Raw genomic sequence first — 17,676 nt, 5'->3', positions numbered from 1 at the left:
CTGGAAATCATGAAAATTGGCAAAAAAAAAAAAAAAGTATAAAAGAAAAGAGCTCCATGAATTCATTATACAATGCTAAAATTTATACAAAACCTCTTTGAAAGCCCGATATAGCAAGACTTAAGGTTCAATGTCCCTTGATCAACTTTATTGGAACCAGCACAAATTGGCTTATGATTAAAAAAAGAGGAGATAGAAATAAACTTATTACATTTTACAAATGTTTCCACATTAAGTACAATTGTAATTCACTAGTTTAATATCACTTTATTTCCCGACCTGTCCCTATTATACAGTGAGTGAGGAAACACAAAGAATAAATATAGCGAAGAATTTAGCAAAGCTATTGTTTCGAAATCATCAGTGCAAACATCTCTAATATAAAAATGTGTAGCAAGAACGCCACCTTATATTATTCCCTGGAATACCTAGTGCTGTACTGTGAAAACTCAGCCACCGTGGGGAGGACGCGAATGCAATACAATACACTGTTTTCCGAGGTTGAGATGACATCCCCCCCAAAAAAAAACAAGGATTTCATCCAGACAAGTTTTGTCTGAAAATTTTATTTCAGTTCTCTGAACACTCCGAAGCCACAATGCTTCAGATGTTACACAAGTGTCCAGACAGGATTAACAAAAATTAAATGTTCTAAATTACAAATCTTTCCTGTGTAAGATCTTCAGAGAGAGAAAACAGAAAAAAAAAAAATAAACCCAACATACACACTTCATGAAAAAACAAAAAAATAAAACAAAACAATGTCTCATGCAATGGCAGGCAAGATGTGAAAAGCCACCTGACGCCACAGATTTTTGTACATAGAATCATCTTCAGAAAAAAAAAGAAAAAAATTTGAAAAGAAAAAAAAATAAATCTGTAATAAACCTGTACATCCAAATACAATTGGGATCTAAACCTAAGTTACATTATTTAATGTTATATACATGTAATTCCCCTTTCATATTTTAAAGTAAAGCCTTCATTGAGCCCCCGACAAAAAAAAAAAAAAAAAAAAATTAGAAAAACATTATGTGAAGACAGACGACAAACCGAAAATCAACATTGGAAGAAGGGGGAGGGGAGGGGGTTATTACAGTGGAGTTAAAAATGTCTTTATGCAGACCACAAAATGGCCATAAAAACAAATTCTATTCCTTTAAATGATTTTACAGTCAACTGCAGGGTGGAGAACATTTGCCTTCAGTCCTTTATGGATTCTTAAAATGCAGTTTCATTGTGTTCTTTCAGAGATAAATACGTGGGAGATTGGTCCAAGTGCATGAGAAGCCGACATTACATGCAGATTTCTTTATTTTCCGGGGTGCGGAAGTTATTGGACACAAAAAACCATTAAGATACCCACAGGCAAAATATCAACGTACATTTCTAAAGTGGCAACAGAAAGGAGAGAAAAGGAAGTTTCCTGGAACAGCAATATTACACAGTTTAGAAGGGACCAAGAAGACTACTAATCAACTAGTTGGAGCAGCCAAGATTCCCTCTTATTTATTGAATGGAACAAATGCATTAAATAAACCGTGAGTCCTCTTCACTGAAGAGAGCTAGTCTATTCATCTTTTATGAGCTTGTGGATTTTTTTATTTGGGGGGGAAAGATTAGCCATGTACTGTAGTAATTGCTTACTGCATATAATCCAAGCATTTGCTGTGACTTGTTGGAGAGAGCAGTCTGTAAGAAAACTAGGATCAATGAAATAGATGTCATTTTAAGCCATCCACAGAACGGAGACCAACACAATACCCAGTGTTAAAACCCAATCTCTTCTGGCACTAATGTGCATGTTTCACCCCGGGCTGAAGAAAAAAAAAAATAAAGTAACTGATCCACAGTTCCCATTTCCGCCAGATCGCTCAGTCAATCTTCACATTAGTGTAAATTTTCCGGACAAAGGCACTTGTTCCCATGTAACCAATCGCTCCTGGAAGAGAAAAATACAACAAATCAGAAGGTGTCAAATTGCGAGCCTACTGAGAAAAGGATATAGCAGCTTACTGTAACTGCTGACCAAAGCCTGCCATGTGAACCAAAACTTCCTTCCTTAGGCCTCCTTCACATATGCGTGCAAAACAAACGTTTTCCACGGTCCGTGGTGAATGTGAGATGTGTGTGTTCCGTGTGCTATCCCTGTGCCATCCGGATAACACAGGCAGCATGAGCTGGTGTACTTACCTGTCCCCGGCGCTGTTGTTACTTCTGGGTCCGTGCTGAGTGCAGGGAATATGCATGAGCTCAATGAGGAGGACCCGGAAGTAACAGCAGCGCTAGAGACAGGCAAGTATAAAAATTCTTTATTTTACGTGACCTGTGATTTTCCTCCAGAACGTCAAGCGGATCACAGTGTGCGGTCCTTGTGACACACGTGCTGCCGGCAGAAAAAGGACATTTCGCTGTGTGTCGCAAATGGACTCGCATACGGTCCGTGTGAAAGCACGGATGTGTGATGAAACCCATTGATTTTAATGGGTCTACGTGACTGTCTCCGGTATGTGAGAAAACGGACATCACGCGTAATAGAGACATGCATGTGTGAAGGAGACCTGAAATGAGGTGTTGGCTGTGCGGTGCAAATGTGCAATCTGTGTTGGGAGGGGGTTAAAAGAATCTGTCAGCAAGTTTGTTATGTAAGCTGAAGTTTGCATGCTGCAAGGGTTACAACATAGAGTTCAGTGATGACCTTCTTGTCAAGGTCTGACCTGTTTATTTGCTGTTTGTTTAAGCAGCAGGAGTTCTTATTGCTCTAAATATGTCAGGCACAGGGCAGTCCGGCATGTCCCCTCCTCTGACACCTTACTGGCAATGTACAATCTCTATTGTGAGCAGGCAAAGTTTCTCAGTTCTGCTAGATGGCTAAATCTAAATCGGATTATGTCAAAACGGCTGCACCCAGTAATCTAAGTGATACTCGGGATCTCTCTGCAAAAATCAGATGAGGTAGCAAAAAGATTCCCTTTAAATGGGTTGTTGACTACTGGTCAACTCAAACCCATCCTTAGCTGCAGTCTGTGGCCGTAAATAATAATAATAAAAAAAAAAAAAAAAGCACATTTACTACCAAGACCAGCATCGTTCACAAAATGTCACTGTTATGTCACACGGTCACTGATCAGTTTTCTACATTTCATCAGTGTGAACTTTCAATGACAAAATACTGAAAACAGACTTAAAAATTCAGTAACCTCAGTGATTGATATATATTTTAGTGGCACACTGAAAAGATAGTAATAATGCAAGCTTTCAAGACTATGAAGAGACCTCCGTCTCAAAAGCTTGCTATTTGTTACCATCTTTTCAGTAGGTGAGGTTTTATTATTAGAGAGTGTAGGTACTGTCCCGATTGAGTACACCTTGTTGGATGGCTTTATGCTTTTTTTTTTTATCAAAAATAGCGTTTACTAAGTACCCTATGTTTATTTCTATGCATTATGCATTTAATTAGTTACAGCAGGGTATGTGTTTAGATTTTCAGTTTTGGTTTTCTTACATGTTTTCACTATGCCATTACTACAGGCTAACAGTGCACAGATATTTTTCCTCCAACACAGATTTTAGCATTTCTTTTAAATACAACCTTACAGGTCACAGGTGTTTGTGAAGCCACTAAATACTCACCGCACATAATTCCCAAAGCTGTGCTAAATACTGCCATATATCCAAAGTAAAATGATGTTTGAAACAATCCATACATTCTAATGAGAAAAAAAAATATGAAAAAATGGTTACTGAACGAAGCAAAAAAGAAAACATGTCTGTGTGTATACTCGGGAAAAGTATAAATTGACCTTTCACATGATTTCATTATTGATTTGGAATCTCGACGGTGAGCTCCGGGGCTGATGTGATGACAGCACAGTGCTGCAGAATACATCGGGCCGAATAGCTATACACAGCCTTGATTTTACCATTAGTACAGTGCCATCTGCTGTTAGTCACTACTACGACAGTGGCCATTATAGCAATGGATGTTATTACTTTCAGACTATTGCTTGCATCCTGAGGCACTCTGGGGAGCAGTAAGTAGTGTAAGACAAACACATGAGAGCCTCCAACAATTTCAGACTGTGGAGTCCATGCACATGAAATTCACTGCACGAACTTCCATTCACAAGATACCTACAGTACCTTGAAAAGGTTTTCATACCCCATGAACATTTCCACATTTTTTCATATTACATACACAAAGTTAAAAGTATGAGATTTTGTGATTTACCAACACTAAGGAGCAAGTAATTGTGACGTACATTTGCATTTAGCCTCCTGTAGTCTGACATCCCTAAATACAATCCTCAGTGACCAATTGCCTCCACAAGTCACCTAATTAGTAAATTGAGTCCTCCTGTGTGTAATTTAGCCTCAGCATAACTACAGCTGTTCTGTGAAGGCCTCAGAGGTTTGTGTGAGAACATCTGGGATCAAACAGCATAATTAAACCCAGGGAACTCACCAGACAGGTCAGGGCACTGCTCAAACCATCATCCTAAACTGGAAGGAGTATGGCACAACTGCAAACCTACCAAAACATGGCCGTCCACAAACAGATATCCCAAGCAAGGAGAGAGCACTAATTACAGAAGCAGCCAAGAGGCCCATGGTCACTCTGCAGGAGCCGCAGATATCCACAGCTCAGGTTGGAGAATCTGTCCACAGAATAACTAAGTCTTATACTACACAAATTCTGTTCTTTATGGGTGAGTGGCAGGAAGAAAGCAATGTTTGAAAACAAGCTGTGATGGTGGGATGTGTATCATGCTGTGTAGGTTCGTGTTTTAGGCGCGTTGCTCTGTCCATTCTATGTATTATTTGTCCTGTCTGCAGGTTAATAACCCTCTGCAGTGCTTCTGTCCCTAGGATTGGGGGAGGGGGCCTGGAATCCACCCAAACTCTCTGCTTGCCAGGGGGATTATTCAGTCTGTCTCATAACTTCAAGAGAGAAGCAGGAATATTTATCCTCTGTGGTTGAAGCCAAGGCTCCCAAGAGAGACCGGGACATTTATCCCTTTCTGGACTATTTTACCCACTGTATGGTGGATTATTTTATGGACCGTCTGATTTTGCTTGGAATAAACGTTCTTTGGATTGTTCATCCATCTCTTGCTCTGCTGATTGTGTGATATCGGAAAACCATGTGACAAGCCATAAAAAAAAAAAAAAAATCTTGTTGGCAGCTTGCTAAAAGCTATGTAGAAATACATGGCTAGCATGTGGAAGAAGATGCTCTGGTCAGATGAAACCAAAGTAACTTTTTTAATGAAATACAAAACATTATATGTGGTAGAAAGCTAACACTTCACATCACCCTAAAATAAGCATCCCCACCATCAAACATGGTGGTGGCAGTATTCTGCTGTGGGGATGCTTTTCTTCAGACGCGACAGAGAAGTTGGTCAGAGTTGATGATGGGAAGATGGATTGAGATAAATACAGGGCAATCCTGGATGAAAAATGGTTACAGGCTACAAAAGACTTACGACTGGGGTGTGGGTTCACTTTCCAGGAGGACAACCACCCTAAGGCTGTGTGCCCACGCTGCAGAAAATTCGTGGAATTTGCCACGATTTTTTCGTGGAAATTCCACGGATTTCTCAAAAATCTGCAGTACAGCAAGTCCCCAGCCATTTCTATGGCATTTGGGGAGTGCTGAGCCCATGCTGCGTTTTTTTTTGTCTGCAGCGGAAATAATGCGGATTTCCCTGCGGAAAAATCTGCAGCATGTCAATTATTCCTGCGGATGTTTCCACACGATCCTAAACTTACCTGCCTTGATTGAAGACACTTGAGTCACTTCCTCTGATGCAGAGGAGCGCGGTGGAGCCAAGAGCGGGCAGCAGGAGGTGGGCGGGGCCTGCACGAGCTCCGGTCATGTGACAGCCAGAGCTAGTTCAGACCCGCCCACCTTCTCCTGCAAAGTGCAGACAGACACGGCCAGAAAGTGAAGTGCTGAGTGATGGAGGTAAGTATGAACTCCCCCATCACTTGTTCTGCATTGAGGATGCAGTGCCGAAGCCATGGTACTGTATCCTCAATGCAGAATGACCGCAGCATATCCGCAAAACATTTTGCAATACAACCGCAGCATTAAAATAAAGTTGTGCTGTAGTTTTCTAGGAGGTCCTGTGGAATGTCCTGCGGATATATCCAGAGGACACTTTCACCGTGGGCACATAGCCTAAAAATATTGCCAAGACTACAATGGAATGGTTTAGATTAAAGCATATTCATAATAAAATAATAATTTAATAATTTATTCATTTATATAGCGCTATTAATTCCATAGCACTTTACATACATTGGCAACACTTTCCCCATTGGGGCTCACAATCTAGAGTCCCTATCTGTATGTTTTTGGAGTGTGGGAGGAAACCGGAGAACCCGGAGCAAACCCACGCAAACCCGGGGAGAACATACAAACTCCTTGCAGATGATTCATGTGCGTGAATGGCCCAGTCACAGTCCAGACTTAAAGAGGTTGCCCACTACTTTGACATTGATGGCCTATCCTTAGTATAGATCATTAATGTCTGATCAGCCGGGGGCCAACACCCCCCCATCAGTTGTTCTGTCTTGGCGGCGGTGGCAGCCGGGTACTGCACATCCGCCTCCTGTTGAATACTATGAGAGGCGGATATGCAGTACCTGGCTGCAGCCGCTATCCGAAAATGGAGCAGCTCCAGCACTGAGCATTTCTGGCTGCCTGCTGCCGCTAGGACAGAAGACAGGTGATCGGCGGGGGTGCGGGATATTGGACACCGTCTGATCAGACATTGATGACCATTCAATTATAGGCCATCAATATCAAAGTAGTGGACAACCAATTTAAATTTCATTGACAATCCGTGGTAAGACTTAAAAATTGCTGTTGCTCTTAGGCCATGGGCGCACGTTGCGTAATTACATGCAGTTACTAACTGCATGCGTCCTGCATCCCCTGCATAATCTATGGAGATTATGCAGGAGCCGTGCGCACGTGGCGTCTTAGAGCACAGCGCTTCGGGTGCTGCCCGAAGCGCGCGTTCTAAGTAGTGACATGTCACTTCTTCCGTGCGCTTTGCCGGCAGCCCCTGCTCTGTCTATGGGAGGAGCTGCAGGCAGAGCGCATTGAATCTGCTTTTTTTTTTTTTCACTACGGACATTTTCTGCAGCGATTGGAAGCGCACGTGTGCTCTTCAGATCGCTGCAGAAATTTCTGCAGTGACTGTACGCAACGTGCGCACATTGCAAAATAGCTCTTTGAGATTAGATTTAGGCGAAGAATGGGCAAAAATTTCAGCCATGCAAAGCTGGTAGAGACATGTATCATTTCCTCGACACTTTACAAAAAGTTGCTACTTTGTGTTGGTATATCATAAAATCCCCCACCAAAAAAAAAAAAGTCATTTCATTTTATGGGTGTAATGTGAAAAAATGTGAAAGTTCAAGGGGTATGAATACTTTTCCAAGGCACTGTATTTTGTGCTATTAAATAACCTCTAACAGAATAAACTGCGCTCAATAGAAGTACTTACTTTGTTTTGAAAAAGTAATAGTAAAAGGAATACATGTAAACATAAATTGCAGTGGAGGCAGCAGAAAGGAAACTTGTCCATTGCCTGAAAGGAAAAAAAAAAAAAGTTTATAAATACAGCTACACAAAAAACTAAATTCAGAAATATATCCTAAATACTAATGTTATTTGATTATGTAAAAGTTTTGAAAGGATTTGTCCAGAACTAAAAGAAGGGAATTTTGTTTACTTACCGTAAATTCCTTTTCTTCTAGCTCCAATTGGGAGACCCAGACAATTGGGTGTATAGCTACTGCCTCCGGAGGCCGCACAAAGTACTACACTTAAAAGTGTAAGGCCCCTCCCCTTCTGGCTATACACCCCCCCGTGGGAGCACGGGTCCCTCAGTTTTAGTGCAAAAGCAAGAAGGAGGAAAGCCAATAACTGTTTCAAAAACAAATTCAATCCGATAGACAATATCGGAGAACACAACTTATCAACATGAACAACATGTGCACCCGAAAAACAAATACCCTAAGAAAAAAACAGGGCGGGTGCTGGGTCTCCCAATTGGAGCTAGAAGAAAAGGAATTTACGGTAAGTAAACAAAATTCCCTTCTTTTTCGCTCCTAATTGGGAGACCCAGACAATTGGGACGTCCAAAAGCAGTCCCTGGGTGGGTAAAAGAATACCTAGTGATAGGGCTGTCAAGCAGCCCTTTCTTACAGGTGGGCCACCGCCGCCTGAAGGACTTGTCTACCTAGGCTGGCATCCGCCGAAGCGTAGGTATGCACCTGATAATGCTTGGTAAAAGTGTGCAGACTCGACCAGGTAGCCGCCTGGCACACCTGCTGAGCCGTAGCCTGATGCCGTAATGCCCAGGACGCACCCACGGCTCTGGTAGAATGGGCCTTCAGTCCAGATGGAATCGGAAGCCCAGCAGAACGGTAGGTGTGAAGAATTGGTTCCTTGATCCACCGCGCAAGGGTGGATTTGGAAGCTTGCGACCCTTTGTGCTGACCAGCGACCAGGATAAAGAGTGCATCCGAACGGCGCATAGGCGCCGTGCGGGAAATGTAGATCCTGAGTGCTCTCACCAGGTCCAACAGATGCAAACCCTTTTCAAATTGGTGAACTGGATGCGGACACAAAGATGGTAAAGTGATATCCTGATTGAGATGAAAGGAAGATACCACCTTGGGAAGAAACTCTGATATTGGACGCAGAACTACCTTATCTTGGTGAAACACCAGGAAGGGAGATTTGCAAGATAACGCCGCCAGCTCGGACACTCTCCGAAGAGACGTGACCGCCACTAGAAAAGCCACTTTCTGTGAAAGCCGAGAAAAAGAAATCTCCTTCATAGGCTTGAAAGGCGGCTTCTGGAGAGCAATTAGAACCTTGTTCAGATCCCAGGGTTCCAATGGCCGCTTGTAAGGGGGAACGATATGACAAACCCCTTGCAGGAACGTGCGTACCTTAGGAAGTCGCGCTAGGCGTTTCTGAAAAAATACGGATAGCGCGGAAACTTGACCTTTAAGGGAGCTAAGCGACAAACCTTTTTCCAACCCAAACTGCAGGAAGGAAAGAAAAATAGGCAATGCAAATGGCCAGGGAGAAACTCCCTGGGCAGAGCACCAAGATAGGAATATCTTCCACGTTCTGTGGTAGATCTTGGCGGAGGATGGTTTCCTAGCCTGTCTCATGGTGGCAACAACTTCATGAGATAAACCTGAGGTCCCTAGGATCCAGGAGTCAATGGCCACACAGTCAGGTTCAGGGCCGCGGAATTCAGATGGAAAAACGGCCCTTGAGACAGCAAGTCTGGACGGTCTGGTAGCGCCCACGGTTGGCCTACTGTGAGATGCCACAGATCCGGGTACCACGACCTCCTTGGCCAGTCTGGAGCGACGAGAATGGCGCGGCGGCAGTCGGACCTGATTTTGCGGAGCACTCTGGGCAACAATGCCAGAGGTGGGAACACATAAGGTAGCTGGAACTGCGACCAATCTTGAACTAAGGCGTCTGCCGCCAGAGCTCGGTGATCGTGAGACCGTGCCATGAAAACCGGGACCTTGTTGTTGTGCCGTGACGCCATCAGGTCGACGTCCGGCATCCCCCAGCGGCGACAGATCTCCTGAAACACGTCCGGGTGGAGGGACCATTCTCCTGCGTCCATGCCCTGGCGACTTAGAAAGTCTGCTTCCCAGTTTTCCACGCCTGGGATGTGAACTGCGGATATGGTGGATGCTGTGTCTTCCACCCACGTCAGAATCCGCCGGACTTCCTGGAAGGCTTGCCGACTGCGTGTTCCCCCTTGGTGGTTGATGTACGCCACCGCTGTGGAATTGTCCGACTGAATCCGGATCTGCTTGCCTACCAGCCACTGTTGGAAGGCTCGCAGGGCAAGAAAAACTGCTCTGATTTCCAGAACATTGATCTGAAGGGTGGACTCTTTCTGAGTCCACGTACCCTGAGCCCTGTGGTGAAGAAACACTGCTCCCCACCCTGATAGGCTCGCATCTGTCGTGACCACCGCCCAGGATGGGGGTAGAAACGACCTTCCCTTTGACAATGAGGTTGGAAGAAGCCACCACCGGAGAGAGTCCCTGGCTGTCAGAGAGGGAGACATCCCTGTCGAGGGACGTCGACTTCCCGTCCCATTGGCGGAGAATGTCCCATTGTAGAGGGTGCAGATGAAACTGCGCGAAAGGGACTGCTTCCATTGCTGCCACCATTTTCCCTAGGAAATGCATGAGGCGCCTCAAGGAGTGCGACTGGCTCTGAAGAAGAGATTGCACCCCTGTCTGCAGCGAGCACTGCTTGTCCAGTGGAAGTTTCACTATCGCTGAGAGAGTATGAAACTCCATGCCAAGATATGTTAGTGATTGGGTCGGGGTTAGATTTGACTTTGAAAAGTTGACAATCCACCCGAACCTCTGGAGAGTCTTCAGTGCCACGTTCAGACTGTGTTGGCATGCCTCTAGAGAGGGTGCCTTTATCAGCAGATCGTCCAGATACGGGATCACAGAGTGACCCTGTGAGTGCAGGACTGCTACTACTGCTGCCATGACCTTGGTGAAGACCCGAGGGGCTGTTGCCAGCCCGAAAGGAAGCGCTACGAACTGCAGGTGTTCGCTTCCTATAACGAAGCGTAGAAAACGCTGATGCTCTGGCGCAATCGGTACGTGGAGATAAGCATCTTTGATGTCTATTGATGCTAGGAAATCTCCTTGAGACATTGAGGCGATGACGGAGCGGAGAGATTCCATCCGGAATCTCCTGGTTTTTACGTGTTTGTTGAGCAACTTTAGATCCAGGACGGGACGAAACGACCCGTCCTTCTTTGGCACCACAAACAAATTGGAGTAAAAACCGTGACCTTGTTCCTGAAGAGGAACGGAAGTCACCACTCCTTCCGCCTTTAGAGCGGCCACCGCCTGCAGCAGAGCATCGGCCCGGTCGGGCGGTGGAGAAGTTCTGAAGAAACGAGTTGGAGGACGAGAGCTGAACTCTATCCTGTACCCGTGAGACAGAATGTCCCTCACCCAACGGTCTTTGACCTGTGACAGCCAAATGTCGCCAAAGCGGGAGAGCCTGCCACCGACCGAGGATGCGGAGAGAGGAGGCTGAGAGTCATGAGGAAGCCGTCTTGGTAACGGTTCTTCCTGCTGTCTTTTTTGGGCGTGATTGAGTCCGCCAAGAATCTGAGCCTCTCTGATCCTTTTGAGTCCTTTTGGACGAGGAGAATTGGGACCTGCCTGAGCCTCGAAAGGACCGAAAACCAGACTGACCCCTCCTTTGTTGGGGTTTGTTTTGTCTGTGTTGAGGTAAGGATGAATCCTTACCCTTGGAGTGTTTAATGATTTCATCCAAACGCTCACCAAACAATCGGTCACGAGAAAAAGGCAAACTGGTTAAGCACTTCTTGGAAGCCGAATCTGCCTTCCATTCTCTCAACCATAGGGCTCTGCGTAAAACCACGGAGTTGGCTGACGCCACCGCCGTACGGCTCGTAGAGTCTAGGACAGCATTAATCGCGTAAGACGCGAATGCAGACATTTGAGAGGTCAATGGTGCCACCTGCGGAGCAGATGTACGTGTGACTGAGTCGACTTGCGTAAGCCCAGCTGAAATAGCTTGGAGTGCCCATACGGCTGCAAATGCTGGCGCCAACGACGCTCCAATAGCTTCATAGATGGATTTCAACCAGAGCTCCATCTGTCTATCAGTGGCATCTTTAAGTGCCGCTCCATCTTCTACTGCAACTAAGGATCTAGCTGCAAGCCTGGAGATTGGAGGATCCACCTTGGGACACTGGGTCCAGCCCTTGACCACGTCAGGGGGGAAAGGATAGCGTGTATCTTTAAGCCGTTTGGAAAACCGCTTATCAGGATAAGCGTGGTGTTTCTGGATTGCGTCTCTAAAGTCAGCGTGGTCCAGAAAAAAGCTTAATTTACGCTTGGGATATCTGAAATGGAATTTCTCATGCTGTGAAGCTGACTCCTCCGCAGGAGGAGCTGACGGAGAAATATCTAACATCTTATTGATGGACGCTATAAGATCATTCACTATGGCGTCACCATCCGGTGTATCCAGATTGAGAGCGGTCCCAGGATCAGAATCCTGGTCAGTTACATCCGCCTCATCACCCATAGATTCATCCCGCTGGGATCCTGACCAGTGAGACGAAGTTGAGGGCCCCTCATAGCGAGCCCGTTTAGGGTGTCTGGGACTGTCGTCCGAGTCAGAGACGTCACCCTGGGGTGCGTGTGACACCCCCGGAGCACGGAAGTGTTCCAGTTGAGGGGGACCAGGGAGCAATGATTCAACAGTGTCCGTGGTCTGAGTTACTGGTCTAGACTGCAATGTTTCAAGAATTTTAGACATAGTCATAGACAATCTGTCAGCAAAAGCTGCAAACTCCGTTCCTGTCACCTGGACAGCATTCACAGGTGGTACACCCTGGGTCACGTCTAGCAGAGGCCCCGGCTGTGCAAGTGTCACAGGGGCCGAGCACTGCACACAATGGGGGTCAGTGGAACCTGCCGGTAGAGCAGTCCCACATGCGGTACAGGCAGCATATAACGTCTGTGCCTTGGCACCCTTGCGTTTTGCGGACGACATGCTGTTGCCTCCTTGTAATCTAGGAGGGTATATAGCCGAGAACACCAGCGACCGTACAGTGTCAGTATTTGCAAACACAAAATACCAGGTACACAAACGGCACAAGTGGGGGTGAGCCCTTGAGGGCTGCTTACCGCCCGCTGAACAGCGGGTATGAGGCCGTAGAATCCCGTGTCTGGGTCTCCCCGTCTCCCCTCTGCAGCTCAGCGTGCAGGCAGGAATGGCTGCCGGCGTCCTGTGAAGAGGGGCGGACCGTGGGCGTGCCACAGACAAAAAAGTGTGGGGAAACTGCGTCCCCCTGTGCCTAGTGTGAGGGCTGGAGTATGTAAAAAAGACTCCAGCCCTCAGCGCTGATGCTCTGTACAGCGCCCCGCCCTCCTCCTGACTGGCAGGTGCGGAGGCGGGCACGAGACGAACTAGGCCGCAAAAGCCGGGGACTGTAGTAATAAGCGCGGCCGAGATATATGCATGGCCAGCGCGGAAGTCCCCGGCGCACCACAAGTCCCAGCCGTGTCACAGTGCGACTGACCCCAGCGGCCGGCGCGACCGTTCGCCCTGATCTACCCACTCAGCCGAGCTGTAGTGAGGAAATGGCACAAGCGCAGCAGCGCTGATGTCCCCGGCGCACTAACACACCCAGCAATGCTGCGGTGTGCGCGCGTATGCACGGGGACACAGAGTACCTTGACGGAGCAGGGCCATGTCCCTGACGATACTCAGCTCCATATCCAGCGGCTTCTCCAGGGGCTGCGGATGGAGCACGGTCTCCTGTGCCTGGAGACCGGTAAATCCCACTTCACCCAGAGCCCTAATGGGGGTGGGGAAGGAATCAGCATGTGGGCTCCAGCCTCCGTACCCACAATGGGTACCTCAACCTTAACAAACACCGCCGACAGAAAGTGGGGTGAGAAGGGAGCATGCTGGGGGCCCTAGTATGGGCCCTCTTTTCTTCCATCCGACATAGTCAGCAGCTGCTGCTGACTAAACAGTGGAGCTATGCGTGCGTGTCTGACCTCCTTCGCACAAAGCAAAAAAACTGGGGGACCCGTGCTCCCACGGGGGGGTGTATAGCCAGAAGGGGAGGGGCCTTACACTTTTAAGTGTAGTACTTTGTGCGGCCTCCGGAGGCAGTAGCTATACACCCAATTGTCTGGGTCTCCCAATTAGGAGCGAAAAAGAAAAACAAAACAGCTGACAGTCTCTAAAAGCCGCGTCACTCCCATCTTCGGTGTTGCTGCCAGAATTTTGAATTGTTTTACACTTGTTGGAATAGGAACAATAAATATGCTTCGTAGTTGTAAGAAAATACAGGGTGGGCCATAAGTATGGACACACCCTGATAAAATGGAAGTGGTTGCTGATGTCACCTTACCGTTTGTGGCATATTAGTACATGGGAGGGGCCAAACATTTGAGGCCGGGTGACGCCAATGGTGGCCATCTGCAAAGCCGCCATTTGAATTGAACTTTACTTTTTTTCAATGGGAAGGGGGGGTCATGTGACAGAGAATTGCACAAGAAAAATAATGTGCTTATTTTTAACGTAGCTTTATTCATTATCGAGTTATTGACAGGTTTGTGATATGGAACAACAGTAACCCACTAACGGATGTGCTTAAAGTGCTGCCCATTGTGTTGAATTGTCAACGCGATTCTCTTCTCCCACTCTTGACACACCGAGAGCAATACCGCAGAAGAAATGCTACCACAGCCCTCCTGTATCCGTTGTTTCAGGTGCCCCACATCCTGGATCTGCGGTATTGCTCTCGGGGTCTCAAGAGTGGGGAGAAGAGAATCGCGTTGGGGGTGTTAAACACCAGTGACTACTGTGAGGAAATGGAAGTTTGGATTTGCAGTCGATAGATGAGTTTCACTACCAATTTCAGAATACGATAAAAAAAAAAAAATTGTATTTCACTTTAAAGGGAACCTGTCACCACTTTTTTGGCCTATAAGCTGCGGCCACCACCACCGGGCTCTTATATACAGTATTCTAACATGCTGTATTATAAGAGCAAAGGCCACTGTGAGAACATAAAAACACTTCATAATACTTACCTAACGGTCGCTCGGTTGGCCATATGGGCGTCTCCGTTCACCGGTGCCAGTGCCTCCTCTTTCGGACATCTTCGTCCTCTTTCTGACTCCTGTTTGCATGACGCGTCTACGTCCTACACACTCGCCGGTCCTGCACAGGCGCACTACAATACTTTGATCTGCCCTGCTCAGGACCTGAATGCTGGCGAGAGTGTGGATGACGTCGGACGCGTCATGAACTGCGGCTAGAGAGAAAGGACGAAGATAACCGAAAGAGGCGGCGCTGGCACCGGACATCGGAGACGCCCATATGGCCAACCGAGCAACCGTTAGGTATGTATTATGAAGTGTTTATTTTCTCACAGCGGCCTGGGCTCTTATATACAGCATGTTAGAATACTGTATATGAGCCCAGTGGTGGTGGCCGCAGCTTATAGGGCAAAATACTGGTGACAGGTTCCCTTTAAAATGTATTAACTCTATGGCTTTTTGCTTCTGTATTTTTGTAGGAATAATGGATAATGAATGACTGATTTTACAACAGTCCATCTGTTATTACTATTATCGATGAGCAATTTGTGAAGGATTTGATCTTAGAATGTGGAAAAAAGATAGGAGTTGGGCCAGAGTGAGGTTTGGCCACTGACTTCACAGCCCTGATGACTACTCTGGCAAAAAAAGGAGGAAGGACAAGGTGTCTTTGCATCTGCATCACATGCTCAGCTGCCGACTGCAATAGAAATGTCAAAGAAAATGAAACAGCTTCCAATGACAAGCATGGGCATTCACCAGAAAGAAAATCCTCATTGGAAATGGACAATTCATCTTTATTTGGTAGAAAACGTGAAGACAGTAAGGGGATGGGGGAGGCTCAGAAAGGCAGCACGGAATCGGCCTGTTAGTGGGCAGCAGGAAGCAAAACACCTGTTGCCAGTTTCCCGCTGCCCACCAGGGCCTCCCGGCACTTTGCAGTTTTAAAGTTTTGTAAAAAAAAAATAAAAAGGCGAAGGATTTTCAATTCTGGTGAGCGCCTACATTTGTTATTGAATGGACTTATTCCTGTGCTTGTTTAGAGCAGCACTACAGCTTTTTTTTTATTGCTCCGCTGGAGTGGTGCTTTAAAACGAAGTCTCCTTCCTTATACTCCCTATCCAGCAGCTTCACCTTCTACAGCTTTGGCTTCGGTCGTCTCATCAATTTGTGACCTGCCGATGCGCTCCAGTGTTTCATGGAGGTGGTCAAAACTCAATACGTCTCTAGCTTGTGACTTTATCTTCTGACTGGCCGGAAGTGAGAAGTTATGTCACAAGATGGCGCTGCATGACCGAAGCAGCATTGGTAAAAGGTGAGGCCGCTGGAAGGAGAGTATATGGCTTAGTAGTGTGCACCAACAGGGTAGGCAAACTGTGCTGCTTCAAGTCAGGGCAGTGGAAGATGATGTATAAAACAAGCATATACAAGTAGTTTTATACATTTTTGATAAAGAACTTACCACCTGTAGTCTTCAGCGTTTAGTAGGAAGTATGTACATACAATCGTTACACACACAGTCACAATGCAGAGGATGACCAGTACTAACATCATAAAACCATATACATAGTAGATCTTATACGCCCAAAAGGAAGTAAAGATGAAATACCTGGAGAAAAAAAAATAAAATATTGAAATATCACATCATTCAAACAAAAAGCAGCTGAAAAAGATCCTAAAAAACAAAGCATTTTTATTTTTTCACTCAGTGTCAGTGCTCTTTGCATACGTCCAGTGATCATATCTTCACTGGGTCCAGAGGAGGAAGAGCAGTCAGGGCTGTATAAACTGCCTCTGCCTTGTGCACACAGAGATCGAGAAAAAGGTAAATGTGGCAATACATCTATCTACGCTGTGGGGAGTCTGCCTGTGTCTGACTGCTTCCACCACCACAGCTGCACAAGATTGTCTCCAGCCTCCTACCCAGGCAGGCGCCTCTCCAGCCTCCTACCCAGGCAGGCGCCTCTCCAGCCTCCTACCCAGGCAGGCGCCTCTCCAGCCTCCTACCCAGGCAGGCGCCTCTCCAGCCTCCTACCCAGGCAGGCGCCTCTCCAGCCTCCTACCCAGGCAGGCGCCTCTCCAGCCTCCTACCCAGGCAGGCGCCTCTCCAGCCTCCTACCCAGGCAGGCGCCTCTCCAGCCTCCTACCCAGGCAGGCGCCTCTCCAGCCTCCTACCCAGGCATTTACAGCTTAACTAAAACAATTAGTGTACCTAAAACAAAGAAAATACATGAAAACTAAAAAGGTACTAAATTCTACAATATGGTTTAATAAATATTTTGTCTGGTAGATTTGGTAGCCTTTAAATTAATGCTTTTTACCCACTACTGCCCTCATCTGATTACACAGGTATTTGAAGGACTTCTGACAATTTGCAGAACACTACAGGGGGTTTGAAGGTTAATGAAACAGCGAACAGCACTTACATTTCAATAAAAATTGATCCAAATGGTAGTATTCCCCCCAGGCATACAATGACCGCCGGCTCCATAAACCTGTGAACACCAGAAACATTTTCGGTTTTATACATCTGGAAATATCAAGCTTAATTGTAGAAAATGATTTTTAGCATCAAATTAAAAGCTTATGAGTGATACATCCAGAAATGTGACTGCTGCCTGTCTGAATAGTGTTATACAAAGTACCGTACATTGTAAGTAGTACTGTCCTGTGAACTTCCTAAAGATAAGTGGGAGCAGGAGAAACCTTAGAGAAAAACCCCTTACCATTTCTTCTCTGGAATAGGTCGGGGAACAGCATTGACACGACAGGGGAAGTTTGGCTGCCCTGCCAAATTCCGTCCAAGGATCGTGCCCACCAGGTTCAATGGAAGAATGACAAAGAAACAAATGCAGCACACGGCAACCTAAGAGCAAAACGAGGGGAATTAGTAAATGTTCGTCTCCAGCATTAATCCCAATACATTGGCTGCACAACAATCTATTAGTCCTGATGCAATTATTAGCAAATGTCTTTTTCCTA

The 17,676-nt window shown here is 46.3% G+C and overlaps 1 protein-coding gene across 1 annotated transcript in view; it reads right to left on the bottom strand.

The window, feature by feature from the left end:
• Positions 1–550: 550 nt before the first annotated feature.
• Positions 551–17,676, bottom strand: part of TM9SF3 (transmembrane 9 superfamily member 3) — a 110,202-nt gene continuing 93,076 nt past the window's right edge. The window contains exons 10-15 of the mRNA XM_075348827.1: positions 17,421–17,560; positions 17,121–17,189; positions 16,157–16,303; positions 7,524–7,607; positions 3,634–3,710; positions 551–1,942 (exon numbers count right to left, since the gene is read on the bottom strand). Of these exons, the coding sequence (XP_075204942.1) occupies positions 1,875–1,942; positions 3,634–3,710; positions 7,524–7,607; positions 16,157–16,303; positions 17,121–17,189; positions 17,421–17,560 (585 nt within the window). The 3' untranslated portion in view covers positions 551–1,874. The remainder of the gene's footprint in view (positions 1,943–3,633; positions 3,711–7,523; positions 7,608–16,156; positions 16,304–17,120; positions 17,190–17,420; positions 17,561–17,676) is intronic.

This window comes from Anomaloglossus baeobatrachus, chromosome 5 (assembly GCF_048569485.1).
Source record: "Anomaloglossus baeobatrachus isolate aAnoBae1 chromosome 5, aAnoBae1.hap1, whole genome shotgun sequence".
Lineage (NCBI taxonomy): Eukaryota > Metazoa > Chordata > Amphibia > Anura > Aromobatidae > Anomaloglossus > Anomaloglossus baeobatrachus.
This window is presented reverse-complemented; position numbering and strand designations above follow the sequence as displayed.